This window comes from Symphalangus syndactylus, chromosome 4 (assembly GCF_028878055.3).
Source record: "Symphalangus syndactylus isolate Jambi chromosome 4, NHGRI_mSymSyn1-v2.1_pri, whole genome shotgun sequence".
Classification (NCBI taxonomy): domain Eukaryota; kingdom Metazoa; phylum Chordata; class Mammalia; order Primates; family Hylobatidae; genus Symphalangus; species Symphalangus syndactylus.
The window spans coordinates 141,555,817-141,577,449 of record NC_072426.2 but is presented as its reverse complement, the minus strand read 5'-3'; the positions used below and the strand labels follow the sequence as shown (position 1 = coordinate 141,577,449).

At 38.8% G+C, this 21,633-nt stretch overlaps 1 protein-coding gene across 12 annotated transcripts in view; it reads left to right on the top strand.

Annotated features, from left to right (window-relative positions):
* The window catches only part of DDX60 (DExD/H-box helicase 60), a 200,900-nt gene that overhangs the window by 60,722 nt on the left and 118,545 nt on the right, over nucleotides 1-21,633 (top strand). For all 12 annotated transcript variants that reach the window (XM_063638363.1, XM_063638369.1, XM_063638362.1 and 9 more), the window contains 6 exons: nucleotides 494-618; nucleotides 5,635-5,793; nucleotides 8,907-9,054; nucleotides 10,766-10,918; nucleotides 13,573-13,677; nucleotides 15,234-15,434. In XM_063638363.1, the coding sequence (XP_063494433.1) occupies nucleotides 494-618; nucleotides 5,635-5,793; nucleotides 8,907-9,054; nucleotides 10,766-10,918; nucleotides 13,573-13,677; nucleotides 15,234-15,434 (891 nt within the window). The remainder of the gene's footprint in view (nucleotides 1-493; nucleotides 619-5,634; nucleotides 5,794-8,906; nucleotides 9,055-10,765; nucleotides 10,919-13,572; nucleotides 13,678-15,233; nucleotides 15,435-21,633) is intronic.

The window sequence follows — 21,633 nt, the reverse complement described above, 5'->3', positions numbered from 1 at the left end:
ACATATATTAGATTTTCTCACTGGATTTTTGTTTTGCTGTAATACCTTAATCTACTCCCATTCAAAAATATAATTGAGTTACATTTTCTTCTAGCTATTTTGTCATTTACAAACCTTGAAAATATATTTGGATGTGATTTTTTGACATAACGTAGAAACTGATTCACACTTGCCTTCCTGTCATAGTGAAACCAGCATCATTTGCTGAAAAATCCTTCTATTCCTGATTTGTATTGCCTTAAAAATTGCAGGTTAAATTGCATATATGTGTGTGTGTGTGTGTATATATTATTGCCAAATTTTTGTTCTCTAGTCTATGGATTTGTACGTTTCTTTGATGGTTCTTTGCCTAGTTTTATAATGTACTTTCATAGGACTATTTAAAAAAACCCAGAAACATATATTAGACAACTATGAAAATATTTTAGCAAAAAGTAGTAATTTCTTTCTTTCTCATGCAGAACTTAAAATTGTTTTGTATTCACCGCTACAGGCCAGAATGGTACTTCAGAATCTTAGTCCTGAAGCAGATTTGAGTCCAGAAAACATGATCACCATGTTTCCACTTCTAGTTGAAAAACTAAGGAAAATGGAGAAGTTACCTGCACTATTTTTTTTGTAAGTTATTTAATTTAATTTGGTTTTGCTTGTAATTGTATTAGACTCATTCCTTTAAGGCAGAGGTCCCCAACCTCCGGGCCACAGACCATCACTGGCCCAGCCCATGGTCGGTTAGGAATTGTGCCACAGAGCAGGAGGTGAGTGGTGGGCCAGCGAGCATTGCTGCCTGAGCTCCACTTCCTGTCAGATCGACCCTATTGTGAACTGCGCATGTGAGGGATCTAGGTTGCATGCTCCCTGTGAGAATCTAACGAATGTCTGGTGATCTGAGGTGGAGCAGTTTCATCCCGAAACCATCCCCCTCAATCCTCGTTCATCACTTCCCCACCGCACCCACTGCCAAGTTGTCTTCCGTGAAACCAGTCCCCGGTGCCACAAAGGTTGGGGACTGCTGCTTTAAGGTGAGGGGAGTTATACAAACTTTCCTATGGTAGTGCAGTGTTCATTACTATTTCTGGGGCCCATTGGTTATTTGAATGCGTATGTTTTGTTTAAAAACCGCATGTTCTCACTCATAGGTGGGAATTGAACAACGAGAACACTTGGACACAGGAAGGGGAACATCACACACCTGGGCCTGTTGTGGGGTGGGGCGAGGGGGGAGGGATAGCATTAGGAGAGATACCTAATGTAAACGAAGAGTTAATGGGTACAGTACACCAGCATGGCACATGTATACATATGTAACAAACCTGCACGTTGTGCTCATGTACCCTAGAACTTAAAGTATAATTAAAAAAAAAAAAAGAAATTAAAGAGGACATAGAAAAAAATACAACTTTCTAGTTCAATTCTTGTATTTGTATTTGTGCTATTATGAATTACCTTCTTTATTTAGTTTGCTACTCTATTTTTTGTTTTCTTTCTACTGTAAACTATTATTTTTTATTTAGCCTTGTTAACTTTTAATACATACCTAGATTCTTTGCAAAACAAATTGAATATATATGCACAGAAGTGTCCCACATAAAATTAAAGTATCTTCACAATTTACTACTTATTGACAGTGTATTTTATTATATTTAATTTATAGTAATGAGAACTCTGATCCAGATACACTGATATCTTGCTAAATTTTATATATTATAGTATAAAATAGCTTAAAATTGAACAAAATAGTGCAATTTCATTGGACATCAAAGTATAATTTATTGAATGGATAACATGCTAGATCCTGGATTAACTTTGATAACATAGTTTGGGACTAGAACACAATACTCTATTTACTTTGGGTAATTTCAAACTACACTTAAGCCACGGAAGCTGAAGTAAATAAATCCAGAGTCTTGGTTAGGTGGAAAAGTTTAATGAAATTTGCTCACATGTAAACAGACATATAGGAATGAATCATTGATGATATATTTCTGAAATAACGATGATGGGTGAATGTAAGATTGTGTTTGGAAATTTGGGGGATTGTAAAATATTACTCCTTTTATCTTTGTTGTTGGGATAAGGAAAATACATTTCTGCACTGCCAAGGATTTACAAAGCTCACCCATTTCACTTTCGAGTGTGGCTATAGATTGTAATTAGAAACAAAAGTAATTCTGTACCTCTGGGATGTTTCTGAAAGCCTCACTGCAAAACAGAAACTGAAAAATAGCTGTTTATTATTCATACCTTCATAAAAATATAGGGGAGGCAAAATTTTACTTCTACCACCTTAGGGTTTTTTACCTGAGCCTGAGAATTAAATTGATATAAGACAAATCAATAGAAAAGCATGTACATGTATGTAGTATGTTTTATATGGTGCAGAAGCCTCCATAAGGAGATGAAAACCCAACGATGCAGTTAGAGTTGGACACTTACATAGTGAATTGGACAAAGAGTGGTAAATTGTGAAAAATGTGACAAAGTAAAGGGGCGTGGGCTAGGGTGACTTGGGGAAAGATGTGACTAGGAAGGTAAGAGTTAGTTTAACAAGGTTTGTTAATATAGATTTCCCTTGTCTTCAAGTTCCCATCTTTGAAGATAGGAGTGTTACTCTCCTTCTGGTATAAAAACGTATTTCTGTGGGCATTTAATCTGCTACTTTTAAGAAAAAGAAAGAAGATCAGAGTGATCTTCTTGACCCTGCTGTTTTTTCTAGTGCTTTCAACTCAAAATAGTTAATATGCCAGAGTGGTATATTTTGGGAGTAGCATGTTCCAAAATCCTTCACGTACTTAAAATATTTTAAAACTAAAATATTTCACAAAACATCAAAAGTTTAATTATACTTGAAGAACTGAAGCTTGGCATATTTATATGACTCTTGAATTCTCTACAAAATAAACTGTGAACATCCTTGGTATTACACAATTTGATTTAGTGCTAAGTAGCCCCAGATCATCAAGAGATCTGAGGATTTGTCTGGGCTCAAGTTTTACCTCTAGGAGCTTTTCAAATAGCTGTGTACCCTTAAGCCTTTTGCAGTCTGATCTCTTAAAAAAAATACGTGGAGCATATTCAGTGTTTGATGGCAATGGCAGTCTGTGCTTAAGGGCACACACTTCATGGCCAGGCCCAAACTTGGATCCCACCTCTGCCCCCATGAACTGTGTTATTTCTGGACAGCTACTTAATGACTTTAAGCCTTAATTTCCTTATTTGCAAAATGAGATGATCAAAATAATAATACATAGGATTGGGGTGAGAATTAAATAAACTTAAGTTATGAAAGCACTTAGCACAGTGCTACAAAAATGTTATTGAAATAGGTCTAATCTCTAGGTTGCATTCATTCTTGTGAAAGTTGCAGATACCAGGATGATCCCTTTTTGTCAGATCCAAGCAGACTGGAGCTGAGAGAGCATGAAGGCGGGGTGTTCATGCTTGCATGGCTGAGATAAACTGTCTCAAGGACTTTCTAAAATAATCCCACAGGCAGTTCTTTCTTTAGGGCTGAAGCAATTCAGATAAGATGCCCTTGAAAGAACACCCACCCAGTAATGGCATCTCCACTGATAAATTGATGCCAGCTCTGGTTTTGCATCTCCAAAACCAATGAACTGTGTTTCTAAGCAGCTTATGTGAACTTCCCCTTTTGCCAATACAAGCTTCCTTTTATCTTCCTCCCTTCAGATACATATGTGGCTTGCCATAGCTGTGCATCTTGGGTTATAATTCTCATTTCTAATTCCAAATATAGTCAACATATTTGGAGATATTTTTTCTTTGGTTTTGTTTTGGTTGACATAAAATGTAGGTTATCAGAGAGATTTAAGAGGCAACCTTATTTCTAAGTGATCTTTGAACAAGAGTTTTTTAAAAAATGAAGTACTATGATGAAAGTGACACTATTTAAAAAAGTAATATATTCCTAGGCCCCAGTAACTTGCATTAATGTAAAAAGAGAAGCAACATATGTCAGTTAAAAACAGGGTTTGAGAACAGGGGCCTGCAGGCAAGACTCTGCCACATATAAGCTGTGGGCTCTTGGGGAGGTCACTGAATCTGGCAATAAGGATATTAATAGAGATATTAATATTAATAGTGCCTTCTTCATAGGATTGTTGTGAGTACTAAATGAGTTAACATACTGAAGTCACTGAGAATAATGCCTGACAACTGTGTATAATTTTTTTTTTTTTGAAAGGGGATGGAGTTTCACTCTGTCGCCCAGGCTGGAGTTCAGTGGTGCAATCTCAGCTCACTGCAACCTCCACCTCCCAAGTTCAAGCAATTCTCCTGCCTCAGCCTCCCAAGCTGGGATTACAGGCATGTACCACCACGCCCGGCTAATTTTTGTATTCTGTCACCGTGTTGTCCAGGCTGGTCTCGAACTCCTGACTTCAGGTGATCTGCCCACCTCGGCCTCCCAAAGTGCTGAGATTACAGGCATGAGCCACCATGCCCGGCCAACTGTGTATAACTTAAATGTTTACTATTATTATTATTTTATTGTCTAGTATATGAAATTTCTTGCCATGTGGCGTAGACTGTCACTTTTAAAATTCTTACTTCACCAATGTGCCAATTTATTTACTGTTTAGTAGCTAAACACATTTCCTTTTGATGTTAGCTCTATAAAAACTTTAGAAAGGCCCTTTGCTTCACAACATAGATTTAAAAAGCTTTATTACACAAACCAAATCTATGACTTGTTATAATAAGCTACGGTTAAAATAGTGACAATAGCTATTGGCTACTTGCAGCCACAGCATTTTGCCACCAAGATGCAGTGGAGAAATAAGACCTCCCTGGGCTTTTCAGTGCTCCTGTAAAAAGCCCTAGCTTCCTGACACAGGGAAATGCATGTGAAATAAACATAGGAAATGTTTGCCTTTACTTCCTCTAGAAACATTTTACTCTTCATGTATCAGGAGAATTTGATCTGCAGCCATTTGTCTATAAATGTCTAGCAATTTGCAGCTAATTGCTTAGATCTGAGAAAGCCAACTGCGTACAAACTAGACCAGGTTGCTGGGTTGAGCCCCAGGGTGCCAGGAAGTATGGATCACTATATTCCTAGGTATTTACATTTCAAGAAGTATAAAGCCCAGACCTTGGAGACATTTCTGCATTGCAAAGTCCAGCAACAACTAGGGCTTATTCTTTGGGAAAGAATCATAGGTTCTCACCTTCTACCAAAAGAACACTTTTTTGTTGATTAATCTTTTTTTCTCATTTTTAGAGAAGGGTGGTGTTGGGGATAGCTATCTGTCTTTTGTATATAAATGGAGATAAATGGAGAAAAACCATTGTTCTCTGTTCCTTGCTTATGGAATATTTGACTACTCTTAGAGGAAAAATTTCCACGAGTTCTCATTGCATTGTCCCAGGGGTAATGTCTGTGTGGCGGCGGGGAGGGAGAAGGGGAGGGTAGGCAACATTATTTACTATAAGGTAGTTAATAAGGAGTCTGCTGATTTAGAACACCTGGTGTGCACATTCTGGATAACATTTATAAAGGTGGGTATTAAAAACCCAACAGGTAGATGTTGGGATGATAGCAGTAGATGAAAATATGGTTTTGAATTGTATTTATGATGTTATTTTCAAGGCACACATTCTTTTTATTTCCAGATTCAAGTTAGGAGCTGTAGAAAATGCAGCTAAAAGTGTGAGCACCTTCCTAAAGAAAAAGCAGGAGACAAAAAGGCCTCCCAAAGCTGATAAAGAAGCCCATGTCATGGCTAACAAACTTCGAAAAGTGAAAAAATCCATAGAGAAACAAAAGATCATGTAAGTAGTTAACTAAACAAATTGGTAAGTAGAGGGTTAAAATACTCCCCAAGTCCTAGTAGGAAACATAAATTGAATATGTTCTATAAATAAGTTCTAGTTGTTGCTTGGACTTATTTCTAAATTGAGTACATTTGGGTGAGAGAATGGGGTAAAGATGAGTGACCATAATTGTACATTCATTCCTTAATTGCATCAATCAGTCTCATTTAGGACTTGGGAGAGGTAGAACCACAGCCTGTCAGCCTAGGTAGATTTTATAGCCTGATGCAATCATCCTACACAATAAGCACATCTTTGACACGTATATGGACTCTGGCTATCACTTAGTTCGCAGAAGGTTTAAAGATAGACTACACACTTTGTCTTTGGTCATGACAAAGAAGTCTCACTAATATACCATCACAGTTTTATGAGTGATCATAAAAAGAACTTGAGAATGGATGGAAATGCTGATTTGATGCTTGGAAAGACTTAGCTAATGTAACATCTCTTCCTTGCTCTCAATGTCTAATTCTGTCAACTTTAGGGCCAAAATGTTTATCCCCTCTCTATGATCCTCTCCATCTTAAGTAACATCCTGGCTTAGAAGCTCATCATATCTTGCCTGGATGATCACAGAGGTCTTTTTTTTGGACTTGAGAGCCTTGAGGTTCACCACTCTCCAATCTAGTCAACAAATGATCTTGTACACATTTGAGTTGATTAAATTATCCCATGCTCAATGTTCTTCCTTTGCCCTTGCTTAGCTGATGAAGTCTAAATTTCTTTACCATTATGCCAAAATGGTTTGGTGTTTGCCTTAACTCTGTCAGTCTCACTTCCTACCACTCTCCTCTACCAATACTCGATATTTATGATTCTCCTCACATGACTTACTTTTCTACCTCTTCCTTTCCATGAACTGACCCATCTGCCTTGAGTGCCCTCCTTTCTGATTGCTCCCAAAGCTTGTACTCATAATTTTTGGTATCTCATCTCCGAATCTTTCCCTGATTCCTGCAGTTAGAATTTCTACCCTCTCTCCTATGTTCTTCTACACTTTCAATAGCTAGTAGATCAATTATTGTGGTGTCTGGTTGTTTGTATGTATTTCTTTTTCCTAAATTTTAAGTTCCTTTACAACAGGAACCATGTATTTTTCTTCTTGTGTCTTCAGTGCTTAGCACATTACCTAGCAGGTAATAGTATTCCATAAATATATTTGAATGAAAGATATTTCTCTCCAAGTAGAAACAGCTTTTAGAGCATTTCTGATTTAGGTTTTCTAAATTCTAGAGCAAACTAGCATTTGCTGCTGATCCTTCTGCTTATATTTCCTCTACCTATTTTTCTGTTTCTTTAGAAGTGTGGGAGGTGAAAACCCAGGGACAGCATAGGAGGTGTAAGTCTTCTTAGTGACTGATCCTCAACAACTTTACCTGAGGGCACCAGGAGCCACATTTCAGGTTGGATTAGTGACCAACAATTCAAGTTATGAAAATACAGTGAGGGTGAGGGGGCCCTTTAGATAGTCCCACTCCGGCCTCTTCCATCTGCATCCATTCCCATAAAGCAAGGGGCCAGTGGAGCTAAGGAGACATGCCCACCCAGAGCTCATTCTCACCCTTGAATTCCAGGTTATTATGGAGCAATATTTGTCAAGACAGGTGGATAGAATTTATTTTATTTGACAGTTTATTACCTTGACTAAAAACTTATAGTGAGGCAATAATATGTGGAGCTTTACCACATGCTCTGCAAATTTTAGGGCCAGGCCCTTCCATAGTCAGGACATTCTCCCCTAAGTTAAGGGTAACGTTAGTTAACACATAGTGATGAAATACAAGTGAGCACATCTTCTCATATTTAGAATTGTCTTCCGTGCACAGTTAAGAGAAAAATTTAAAAAATCAAATAAGTGAAAAGTGACTTGGGTGCATGTTACATTGAGGGGTGATGGATGGACAACATGGTATGATGATATAATAGTCTAAGCCAGGGTTTATGGAGGAGTCTCCTAGGTAGATTGCTAGTAGCACACACTGAGATGAGGATATCTGTGGAAGGGATTTATTGAAGGTGTGTGCTCATGAGGGACCTATGAGAAAATGAACGAAGCAAGAAAGGGAAGGTGAAGAAAAGCAAGAATGTGGCTTCTGCTAGAATATAGCCTGATTCTAACCCTACTGGGAATGCTGGAACACCAGAGAATTGCCCCACCTTGAGTCAAGGGGGCTGATTTTTATACTTCATATCACTCAGACATTGGGTGTGGGCTATTTCCCATCCCCAGGAGAGGTTGTAACCACCCAGGCATCTCCAAGAGGCCTCTGTTAGTTTAGGGCAATTGTCCAGGGAGTGGTGCAGCTGAGAGCCTTAGCAACCAAACTCAAAGCAGCTGTAGCATCCACTACAAGGAGGGAAAGAGAATGACTAGAATTGGCAATGTGGAGCAAGGAGAATGCCTACCTTACATCCAAGCCTAGGGTCATGAAGGCCGAAGAAGAGAAAATGATCATCACTTTAGCAAGGAGAAACAGAGTTATCTCGGGAGAACTGGGTTTGGCAAGACTACACCCAGAAAATATCAATATGTGATAGAATTTTCTCATGATGGATCATAGCATCCAGAGGCTGAAGAGGAGGGGCATTAGAGGAAGAGGAAGACTGAGTTATTAAAGATGCACAGCAGGCCGGGCACGGTGGCTCATGCCTGTAATCCCAGCACTTTGGGAAGCCAAGGCAGGTGGACCATGAGGTCAGGAGTTCAAGACCAGCCTGGCCAACATGGTGAAACCCCGTCTCTACTGAAGATACAAAAATTAGCCAGGTGCGGTAGTGGACACCTGTAATCCAAGCTACTCGGGAGGCTGAGGCAGGAGAATTACTTGAACCCAGGAAGTGGAGGTTGCAGTGAGCTGAGATCATGCCATTACACTCCAGCCTGGGTGACAGAGAAAGACTCCATCTCGAAAATAAAATAAAATAAAATAATAAAGATGCACAGCAGTGGAAGTCTGGGTGAGAAGACTGATTTGCGAAGTCTTGGGCATCCTCTGGTGGCCAAATCAATTAATTACTTCATTCATTATTTACAATTTCATTAATTAAAACTTTATTTTTATGGACAGAGATGAAAAGAGCCAGAAAAAAAACAGAAATGTGGATCAAAGCCTAATACATGAAGCTGAACATGATAATCTAGTGAAGTGTCTAGAGAAGAACCTGGAAATCCCACAGGACTGCACATATGCTGATGAAAAAGCAGTGGACACCGAGGTCAGCACTTACAACCTGATCGTTCTCCAAACTATTTCATTTGTCAGCCATAGCTTGTTAGTTGTAGACAACATTTAGTAAGATGTATGCATAATATAATACACAATTAATACAATCCCTACCAAAGGAGAAATCTCCTTTAGCTACATATCACTCTTGAAGGCTCTGCAGTGCATATCTGAAAAGGACATAATAGTCTAAGCCAGGGTTTATGGAGGAGTCTCCTAGGTCAAATTCGCTAGTAGCACACGCTGAGATGAGGATACCTGTGCAAGAGATTTAGGATTTGTAGATTATTTCTTGCTTGTTAACAGTTCACCTCTGAAAATGTTTGCCGTTTCGTTATTTCTTTCTATTACATTGTTTCCACAGCCTGAATTCTAGACTTCAGTTTCACATGCTTCATTTGAAAATTTGGGTACATGTGGTCCAATACACTTTAAATAACATTCACAGAATTTCTCAAAATCAGGGGCTTTTTACATTATAGCTAAAACACCAAGGAGGCATTGGAATAGCTAAAACTGGTATGCAGGAACCTTTTAAAATGCAAATTACTCATGCTTATGGTAGACAAATTTGAAGATATAAATTAGTAATAATAAAATCAATGTCATCACTCATAAGTACTCACTGCCCTTCCAGACCAACCTTTTATATCATTTTTCCTATGACTACACACATACAAACTTACAAACATTTTGTGTATGTGTGTACACATATATGTATCATTCTATTGTGCACCTTCTTTTGTAAGCTTCATGGTGTCTTATTTTTTATAACCATGTATTTAGATCATCATTTTAATAATCCTTGATATTCTGTTGTCTGAGTGAATATGTAATTGAAGTAACCACTAACCAGCCTTTTGCTTTTGGAAGCGTTTTTTTGTCGCTCTTCCTTCATAAGCAGTGTTCATCTTTGTCCATGTATCTCTGGACACAACTGTATTTCTTCTTTAAGACCTGGATATTTTTAAGGCCATTTGTGCTCAGTTTCAATGGGAAGTAGGCATTCCCGGACCACATAGGGTAAGGAACCTCCTCTGCCTTCTTGGAGAAGTCTCTCTGTTGGCGAAAACTCCTAAGGCTCCAATAGCCAACTGATATCCCTCAGGCAAGAGCAGTCACGCACTCACCACCGCTGGGTGTTGTTTTTTTTTTTTTTTGAGACCGAGTCTCGCTGTCGCCCAGGCTGGAGTGCAGTGGCGCGATCTCGGCTCACAAGCCCCCCGGGGTTCACGCCATTCTCCTGCCTCAGCCTCTCCAAGTAGCTGGGACTACAGTCCGAGTAGCTGGGACTACAGGCGCCCGCCACCACACCCGGCTAATTTTTTTTTGTATTTTTAGTAGAGACGGGGTTTCACCGTGGTCTCGATCTCCTGACCTCGTGATCCGCCCGCCTCGGCCTCCCAAAGTGCTGGGATTACAGGCGTGAGCCACCGCTGGGTGTTTTATTTTATCTGCTACTTTGTCAAAATTTTCTGCCCCAGAAGTGGAGTAAGACAGTTTAAGATAGTCTATCCAAAGAAGTGGGAAGATTTTTCTTGTAGTTACTATTGCTGCCATAATGTTCTTTCTATCCATGTAGAGTCAATTTCAAATAGTTGCCTCGTTTAGCCAAATTATTACATAGTATGCATGTTATTTTCATTTAGACATTTTTAATTATAATTAAAATTAAATCATAATCCCTGTCTTGCTTCTTTTAGACTTTGCAGAAGGTATTTGGTCGAGTAAAATTTGAAAGAAAAGGTGAAGAATTGAAAGCCTTGGCAGAAAGGGGTATTGGATATCATCACAGTGCTATGAGTTTCAAAGAAAAACAATTAGTTGAAATCCTCTTTAGAAAAGGATTTCTTAGGGTAGGTACATTTTCTTTATTCTAAAAATTGAAATTGTGACTGTTTCAAGCTGAATGTTCAGGAAAAGTAAAGAATGCAACCACCATTTTTCTTTTTTCTCATGTAATTGTCTTTTAAAAAAATAAGTTGGCCGGGTGCGATGGGTCATACCTATAATCCCAGCACTTTGGGAGGCAAAGGCAGGCAGATCACCTAGGTCAGAAGTTCGAGACCAGCCTGGCCAACATGGTGAAACCTGCCTGTACTAAAAATACAAAAATTAGCCGGGCGTGGTGGCAGGTGCCTGTAATCCCAGCTATTCAGGAAATTGAAGCAGGAGAATCACTTGAACCCGGGAGGTGGAGGTTGCAGTGAGCCGAGATCATGCCATCGCACTCTAGCCTGGGGGACAAGAACAAGACTTTGTCCCCCCCCCCCAAAAAAAAGTCATGATATCCTCTGTCTTATTTAATTGAAAAGGGGATTGAAATGTACTACTCAGTTTATCTCTTTTTTTTGTTTGTTTTTGAACCTCCTGAGTAGCTGAGATTACAGGCATGTGCCACCATGCCCGGCTAATTTTGTATTTTTAGTAGAGATGGGGTTTCTCCATGTTGGTCAGGCTGGTCTCGAACTCCTGACCTCAGGTGATCCTCCTGCCTCAGCCTCCCAAAGTGCTGGGATTATAGGTGTTAGCCACTGCACAAGGCCTAGTTTATCTCTTTTTCATGAGAATAAAAATATTTCCTAAATAAATACTTTGACAAATTTTTCTACCGTGAAATATATCTATGTTCTCTCTCCTATCAGTGATAATGAACAAAAGGAATACTAAAATAACTTTCAAACTGCACTCTTGCTGTGTTTTGTGTAGTGTGTCCCATGACAGTGCACAGGGATTTTCTGGATAAATTCATGAAGGAGCTTTATATAGTTTGCTTGTAAATTTGGATCTTTAGTAATATTCAAAAATAGACTGACTTTTAAAAATTATTCACATTAAATTTTGTATGACATATATTACATTCACAAAAGAGAGAGAGGAAGAAAGACAAAGAGATTGAGATTGTTTCTGCTACTCCAGGTAGCATCTTTTAAACTAAATGTTGAGGAAAATCTGACATCATAGTTAACAATCCTATTACCTGAAAAAAAAATAAAATGTAGCATTAGCAACTTTGCTATGCTTTTCTCTTAACTAATAACAAATTATGTATTTCTTTTAAAGGCCAATAACCGCATACAATATTTTCTACATGCTTATGAACTGATAGAAGGGAGACACACCTATTTTGATCAGTGTATTCTGTGTTTAAAATAGTACCTGTTAAATAGTAGTTGATCAATTACTAATAGGTTAATTAGATCACTCCACAGAAGGTACTATGAAAATGGTGACAGCTTTGCTATAGGGAACATTTTTTAAGAAGGTATTTATTCTAGTTATTTTCTAAATATATTATTATTTTCTACATTTTTGTTCTTATCAAAAACTTGAGAAAAACAGGTAATAAATGATGTGTTGCATTTTCACAGATATATAGATTTCAGTTACAGAATAATTAGAGAAAATCACTCCGTATACTTAAACATTAATACTAACCATTGCATGTATGACAATCAATATAAAAAGAAAGAGAAGATGATTAGAAATACCCAGCATTATATGAAAAGAGGATTATCTAAGTAAACTTTTAAGTTTGTCCTTCTCCTTTTCTGGTCAGTTATGACAATTCAGGGGGCAAAGACAACTTTTTTAAATTACTGAGGTATGTTTTTTCCATAGGCATAATCTCAACAAATTTTAGTAGACAAAATAGGTAATTGTCCAGAAGTGGATTTGTAAAAGTATTATTGCCCTATCATAAAAAATTTTCTTTCTAGTTATTCATTTAAAAATATTTACTGGGCCGGGCGCAGTGGCTCACACCTGTAATCCCAGCATTTTGGGAGGCCAAGGTGGGTGGATCAACTGAGGTTGGGAGTTCAGGACCAGCCTAGCCAACATGGTGAAACTCCATCTCTACTAAAAATACAAAAATTAGCCGAATGTAGTGGTGGGTGCCTGTAATCCCAGCTACTTGGGAGGTTGATGCAGGAGAATCGCCTGAACCTGGGAGGCGGAGGTTGCAGTGAGCCGAGATCGTGCCATTGCACTCCAGCTTGGGCGACAAGAGTGAAACTCCTTCTCAAAAAAAAAAAAAAAATTACTGAACACCTATCAGTTGCCAGGTACTCTTATGGATGCTGCGGATACAATAATGAATCTTGCCTGGAGTCTGGTATAAGACAAATGAACAAACAAGTGATGTTATTGAGTTAGTCATTAATGCTATGAAGATAAATCATGTGAGACAGAGATAGATAATGATGGTAGGGGTGGTTATTTTGGATGTGGTGAGCTACAGATTCCTCTGTGACATTTGAGTGGGCACTGAAGAAGCCAGACAAATGAATATTTGAGGAAGAATATTCTGTGCAAAGCAAACAGCGCATTTGGGAATGTACTTGTGGTGTTTGTGAAATAGCAAGAGTACCAATGTGTCTAGTTTCTCTAGCTTTCCCATTGAGACTTAATTGAAGCTCAAAGAGTTTTTTAGCAACTTTATGACAGGCAATACTTGCATTCTATTAAAATTCTATTTTATGAAGTAATTGTTTTATTTTCTTTCAAGGTGGTGACGGCTACTGGAACACTTGCTTTAGGTGTCAACATGCCTTGTAAATCTGTGGTTTTTGCTCAAAACTCAGTCTATCTGGATGCGTTGAATTATAGACAGGTATGCAATATGCATAAACTTGCTTATTGTATTGCTGAAATCTGGCCATAGCATAGTAAAAAATGTGAACCTTTAGTTTACAAGCATGCCACAATTCACAGTAGCATAACTGGACATTCATCCTTGCCTGGCTTTCAGTTTTAGTTGTGGTGTAGTTGAAAGCACCTGCATTTGAGATTGTGTGATTAACCAGATGTATGACCTTGGATGAGATACCTAAACTGCCTGATTCTCATTTTCTATCTCCAAAATATGGGTAATAATTACTCTCCCACAGCATTTGCAAGAATTAAATAAGTGATTTGTATGGAAGATAGACATCAAAGGTGCTTGATAAACATTTACTCATTCATTTGCTGTGCACAAGCTTTTGCACTCTAGAGTTATCTTTAATGCTGACCTCATCTTTACTCCTGACACCAAGCCCACTTCATTACTTTCCTATAGCGGTATTTGATTTTTGCTTTGCAATTTCTGTATCCACCATCTTTCATCATATGTTCTTAGCCTTGTATTGTTAGTACAATTTCCCTGATTCTCCATTCTCCTTATTCTACCATGTCCTGCAGACAACGTGGTTTATCCTCATATGACCTCCCTGCTCAGAGACATTTGATAACTATTTCTGCTCACAGAATCAAATTTAGATATGTCACCCACATTCAGGTATTTATCAACGTGCTTCCCTCCCTTTATCTCTAAACACTTTTTATTCTCCTTATAGGCCTTGTTCCTACCCAATATAACATTCTTATATCATTTCCCAGCATGTTACCAACCCCTGCTTTTTATTTCTATTGCTGCTGCCATACTCTGAATCAATTCTTCTAACTCATTTTTGGGAATCTTCTCCTTTGGGCTCTGGAGCTAGGGTGTTTGATATTTGGGATGATGGACTTGGGAATTGATATGTCAGGGTTTGAGTTCTAGATCTTCCACTTTGTGGTTGTTTCGGTATTGGCACATCTCTTATATTCCCAGTGCCTTAGCATAGTCTAAGCACTTAATAAATACGAGTTAACATAAGCTCTGTAAAGAGTTTATTCATAACTTGCTTTTTCACAAGTAGCATTTCTGAATTTTATTTCACTCATGTATTTATTCTGTTTGTGCCCATGTTTTATTCTGTGATTTGTAACTCAACACACTTGTGTGTGAGAGAGGGTGGAAAAGGGATAAGAGATGGGGAAGATGGGCAGGGAGAGAAAATTGGTATATTAGAGTTCAGCTGTAAGTGATTTTGACATCACTGTTTTGCCGGTGTTCTTTGTTTCTTCAATAGATGATTATTTCTTTGGTATATATTATACAAATGCCTACTGCAATTAATGGCATGAAATACGTACATAATAATGACAAATGTCTCAGTTTTTGGATCTATCTCAGTCGTGGCAAATTTCCTAAGCACTATGTAGTTGCATGTTAGTGTCCGTTCCTTAATGGTTAGACATATGCACAATTTCCATGCTCCAAACCAGAGTAAAGGGCTCATTCTTACACTATGGCAGTAGAGGCATTTAGGGAAGTTTTACATTGTAATTCTATTCTCTTTCCAGATGTCTGGCCGTGCTGGAAGAAGAGGTCAAGACCTGATGGGAGATGTGTATTTCTTTGATATTCCATTCCCCAAAATAGGAAAACTCATAAAATCCAATGTTCCTGAGCTGAGAGGGCAGTTCCCTCTCAGCATAACCCTGGTCCTGCGACTCATGCTGCTGGCTTCCAAGGGAGATGACCCAGAGGATGCCAAGGCAAAGGTACCGTGCTGGACACTGCCTGAGGTTCAGTCTTCATCAATGGCCTGGCTCTAGTCAGGTCTGCTGTTCTTTTATAAGTCTGTAGCAATCACCCTTGAGTTTCATCAGTCTTTTAATGTTTTGTAATGTCTTGAATCGTATAGAATTGGGGGTAGCTAGGGAGAATAACAGTTTTGTTTGTTTCCACCATCAGACATGGAATTTGTGACTGGATGGACACTGAAAATCACCCAGGATTAATATTTTCGGGTGTGAAATGCAGTGTCCTATAGTAGTTAAGTGCTGGCTATGGATTTAAAAAGCTCTAGGCAATTAGTAGATTCCTTTCTACAATTTACAAAGAAAAAAAGATTTATGTTTATGATTTTGTAACAAAAAAGTTTAAGTGTTTCATAAAAAAGTAACTCAAACTTAGGAATATGTGGGAAATGTAGAATGTTGAAATAAGAAAAAAGTGCCCCTGTTCCACTCCCCAAAGACACTCACATTATCATTTTTTTTCAGCCAGTTTTCTAGGCATGGGTGTGCATTTGATTTTTAAACACTGATACCGTTGTATGTAATTGAACTTCAAAATATGGTTGTAGACGTGTCCTGATGTATGTTGCCCAGATAAAAATTTTGTATCCAATCCCTCAATGACAGACTTAAAATTCATAATTATGTAATTTGATTCTCATCTTTATGGAGATGCATTGTTAATGATACCTGTTCTTTCTGTTTTTGTATAGTGATTAGCGTGCCCAGTTAAATCAGATACTGTTTTCTGAAGTGAGGATTCTTCTAGGATTCTTTTGATGAGTTGGCTGATCCTACAGAGCAGTCATATATCATTTTTAAGACCAAAATTTCCCCATTCTTGAGTTCTTCATTTTTACCTCTCTATAAAGAGGAGTACATCTTCTAATAAGGTTTCTTATTTTTTTAAATGGTTATCAGGGTGGTTCATTTTCTTTGCTTTGCATATTTGAGAAGACCTACATGTAAACTTCTCACATATGGGAGTCTTAAAAGTGGGCATAACATTCTTAGAATATTATTATCTTCATTCATCAAATCAAACTAAGATTGTTTCCACTGCCTTCTGGCATTTAATGTTTTACATAGAGGAGCCATGGCAGTTTCTGTTCTCTTGCAGTTAACTTGATATTTTTTTCTGTTTATGCAATTATATGAATCTTTTTCTTTATTCTATTTCAAATGTTTTATTTCCTAGGATTTTCTATTTTATGGATCCTTTAAAAATTGACGTTTTAGTTATTATATGAGACCTTTCAATCTTCATGCTCAGGTTTTTATTTATTGTGGTGAAATATACGTAAAATTTACCATCTTAACCATTTTAAGTGTACAGTTCAGTAGTGTTAAGTACGTTCATATTGTTATGCAATGCTCAGGTATTTTTCAAATGAAGAAGAGATCCTTGAATTGTATCTTTATTATTTGCTTCTGTTAATTGTTCCATTGTTTTTTCAGGAAAAGTTATGATTTTTAAATTGAAACCCACTTTTCTTCATTGCTATTTTTTCTTTATGAGAAAACATAAAACTTATATTCCATATCACTGATGGTCTGAAGTGTCAGTTATGGCTCTTCATAATGCAAATGTGGATTTTAATTCTGCTACTACTGGACTTTTGCTTTTCTGAAATTCTTTTTTTTTTTCTTTTTTCTTTTCTTTTTTTTTTTTTTTTGAAATAGAGTCTTGCTCTATAGCCCAGGCTGGAGTGCGGTAGCGTGATCTCAGTTCACTGCAACCTCCACCTCCCAGGTTCAAGCAGTTCCCCTGCGTCAGCTTCCTGAGTAGCTGGGACTACAGGTGTGTGCCACCACACCTGGCTAATTTTTTGTATTTTAGTAGAGACAGGGTTTCACCATGTTGGCCAGGATGGTCTCGATCTCCTGACCTTGTGATCCACTCACCTTAGCCTCACAAAGTACTGGGATTACAGGTGTGAGCCACTGCACCTGGCCCCGAAACTCTTTACTACTCCATCCATCACTCTTTTATATCATAATAATGTATTTTTTAAATGTCAATTTATATTGTCTCTGTACCATAGGCTGTAGTGCCTCGTCTCAAAGAGGCCATATCATTTGACACCCATTAAGTATGACAAATAATTTTTCTTTTTTTTCTATCTTCTTATTTTAAGTTCTGAGGCACATGTCCAGGATGTGCAGGTTTGTTATGTAAACATGTGCCATGGTGGTTTGCTGCATCTATCAACCCATCACCAAAGTGTTAAGCCTAGCATGCATTAGCTATTTTTAATGATGCTCTCCCTCTCCCTGCCCCAACAGGCCCTGGTATGTGTTGTTCTCCTCCCTGAGTCCATGTGTTCTCATAGTTCACCTTGCACTTATAAGTGAGAACATGTGGTGTTTGGTTTTCTGTTTCTGCATTTGTTTTCTGAGGATGATGGCTTCCAGCTCCAACCATGTCCCAACAAAGTACATGATCTCATTCCTTTTTATAGCTGCATAGTATTCCATGGTGTATATGTACCATGCTTTCTTTATCCAGTCTATCGTTGATGGACATTTGGGGTGATTCCATGTCTTTGCTATTGTGAATAGTGTTGCAGTGAACATATGCATGCATATGTCTTTATAATGGAATGATTTATACTTCTTTGGGCATATACCCAGTCATCAAATTGCTGGGTCAAATGGTATTTCTACCTCTAGTTCTTTGAGGAATCTCCACATTGTCTTCCACAACGTGGTTGAACTGATTTACACTCCCAGCAACAATGTAAAAGCATTCCTATTTCTCTGCAACCTCACCAGCATCTGTTGTTTCTTAACTTTTTAATAACTGCCATTCTGATTAGTGTGAGATGGTATCTCATTGTGGTTTTGATTTGCGTTTCTCTAATGAGTGGTGATGTTGAGTTTTTTTTCATATGTTGGCTGCATGTATGTCTTTTTTTGAGAAGTGTCCGTTCATGTCCTTTGCCCACTATTTAATGGGTTGTTTGTTTTTTTTCTTATAAATTTGTTTAAATTCCTTGTAGACTCTGGATACTAGACATTTGTTGGATGGGTAATTTTCTCCCATTCTGTAGGTTGTCTGTTTTGTCTGATGATCATTTCTTTTGCTGTGCAGAAGCTCTTTAGTTTAATTAGATCCCATTTATCAGTGTTTGCTTTTGTTGCAATTGCTTTGGGCATTTTCATCATTGTATTATTCCATGTTCATGCTGCTGATAAAGACATACCCAAGACTGGGCAATTTACAGAAGAAAGAGGTTTAATGGACTTACAGTTCCACATGGTTGAGGAGGCCTCACAATCATGGCAGAAGGCAAGGAGGAGCAAGTCATATTTTACAATGGATGGCAGCAGGCAAAGAGAGAGAGAGCTTGTGCAAGGGAACTCCTCTTTTTAAAAGCATCACATCTCATAATACTTATTCATTATCATGAGAACAGCATGGGAAAGACCTGCCCCCATGTTTCAATTACCTCACACCAGTTTCCTCTTACAACCCATGGGAATTGTGGGAGTTACAATTCAAGATGGGATTTGGGTGAAGACACAGCCAAATCATATAATTCCATTCCTGGTCCCTCCCAAATCTCATATCCTCACATTTCAAAACCAATCATGCCTTTCCAACAGTCTCCCAGAGTCTTAACTCATTTCAGCATTAACTCAAAACTCCACAGTCCAAAGTCTCATCTGAGACAAGGCAAGTCCCTTTTACCTATGAGCCAGTAAAATCAAAAGCAGGTTAGTTACTTCCTAGATACAGTGGGGGTACAGGCATTGGGTACATACAGCCATTCCAGATGGGAGAAATTTGCCAAATCAAAGGCACCACAGGCCCCATGCAAGTCCAAAATCCAGTGGGAAAGTCAAATCTTAAAGCTCAAAAATGATATCCTTTGACTCCATGTCTCACATCCAGGTCACACTGATGCAAGAGGTGGGCTCCCATGGCCTTGGGCAGCTTCACTTCTATGGCTTTGTAGGGTATAGTGCCCCTCCTGGCTGCCTTCATAGGCTGGCATTGAGTGTCTGTGGCTTTTCTGGGCACACAGCGCAAGCTGTTCGGTGGATGTGTCATTCTGGGGTCTGGAGGGTGGGGGTCCTCTTCTCACAGCTCCAATAGGCAGTGCCCCAGGAGGGACTCTGTGTGGGTTCTCCAACCCCATATTTTCCCTTTGCACTGCCCTAGCAGAGGTTCTCCATGAGAGCCCCGTCCCTGCAGCAAACTTCTGCCTGGACATCCAGGCCGTTCCATACATCCTCTGAAATCGAGGCACAGGTTCCCATACCTCAATTCTTGACTTCTGTGCACTCTCATGCTCAACACCACGTGTAAGCTGCCAAGGCTTGGGGCTTCCACCCTCTGAAGCAATAGCCTGAGCTGTACCTTAGCCCCTTTTAGTCACAGCAGGAGCAGCTGGGATGCAAGGCACCAGGTCCCTAGACTGTACACAGCAGACGAACCCTGGGCCTGGCCCAGGAAACCATTTTTTTTTTTTTTTCCTAAATCTCTGGGCCTGTGATGAAAGGGACTGCCACAAAGGTCTCTGACATGCCCTGGAGACATCCCATTGTCTTGGTGATTAATGTTTGGCTCCCTATTACCTATGCGAATTCATGCAGCCAGCTTGAATTTCTCCTCAGAAAATGGGATTTTCATTTCTATCACATTGTCAGCCTGCAAATTTTCTGAACTTTTATGCTCTGCTTCACTTATAAAACTAAATGCCTTTAACAGTACCCATGTCAGCTCTTGAATGCTTTGCTGCTTAGAAATTTCTTCTACAAGATACCCTAAATCATCTCTGTCAAGTTTGAAGTTCCATAAATCTCTCAGGCGGAGGCAAAATGCTGCCCGTCTTTTTGCTAAAACATAACAAAAGTCGCCTTTGCTCCAGTTCCCAACAAGTTCCGCATCTCCATCTGAGACCACCTCAGCCTGAATTTCATTGTCCATATCATTATCAGAATTTTGGTCAAAGCCATTCAAGAAGTCTGTAGGGAGTTCCAAACTTTCCCACATGTTCCTGTCTGCTTCTGAGCCCTCCAAACTGTTCTAATTTCTGCCTAGTACCCAATTCCAAAGTCACTTCCACATTTTCAGGTATCTTTTCAGCAGCACCCCACTCTACTGGTACCAATTTACTGTATTAGTCTGTTTTCATGCTGCTGATAAAGACATACCCAAGAGTGGGAAATTTACAAAAGAAAGAATTTTAATGGACTTACAGTTCCACATGGCTAAGGAGGTCTCATAATCGTGGCAGAATGCAAGGAGGAGCAAGTCATGTCTTACAATGGATGGCAGCAGGCAAAGAGAGAACAAGCTTGTGCAGGGGAATTCCTCTTTTTAAAACCATCAGATTTCATGAGACTTATTCACTATTATGAGAACTGCATGGGCAAGATCTGCCCCCATGATTCAATTACCTCCCACTGGGTTCCTTCTATGACATGTGGGAATTGTGGGAGTTGCAATTCAAGATGAGATTTGGGTGGGTACACAGCCAAACCACATCAATTATGAAATATTGCCCATGCTGATGTCCTGAATAGTATTGCCTAGATTATCTTCTAGAATTTTTATAGTTTTGGGGTGTACCTTTAAGTCTTTAATCCACCTTGAGTTAATTTTTGTATAAGGTGTAAGGATAGGATCCAGTTCCATTTTCTGCACATGGATAGCCAGGTCTTCTATCACCATTTATTAAATAGGAAACCCCTTCCCCATTGCTTGTTTCTGTTGAAGATCAGATGGTTGTAAATGTATGGTCTTGTTTCTGAGTTCTCTATTCTGTTCCAATGGTCTATGTGTCTGTTTTGGTACCTGTACCATGCTGTTTTGGTTACTGTAGCCTTGTGTTAAAGGTAGAAGTTGGATAGCATGATGCCTCCAGCTTGTTCTTTTTGCTTAGGATTGTCTTGGCTGTATGGGCTCTTTTTTGGTTCCACTATGAATTTTAAAATAGTTTTTTTTCTAATTCTGTGTAGAATGTCACTGGCAGTTTAATGGGAATAGCACTGAGTCTATAAATTACTCTGGGCAGTATGGCCATCTTCACAATATTGATTCTTTCTATCCATGAGCATGAAATGTTTTTTCATTTGTTTGTGTCCTCTCTGATACCTTGAGCAGTGGTTTGTAGTTCTCCTTGAAAAGGTCCTTCACTTCCCTTATTAGCTGTATTCCTAGGTATTATAT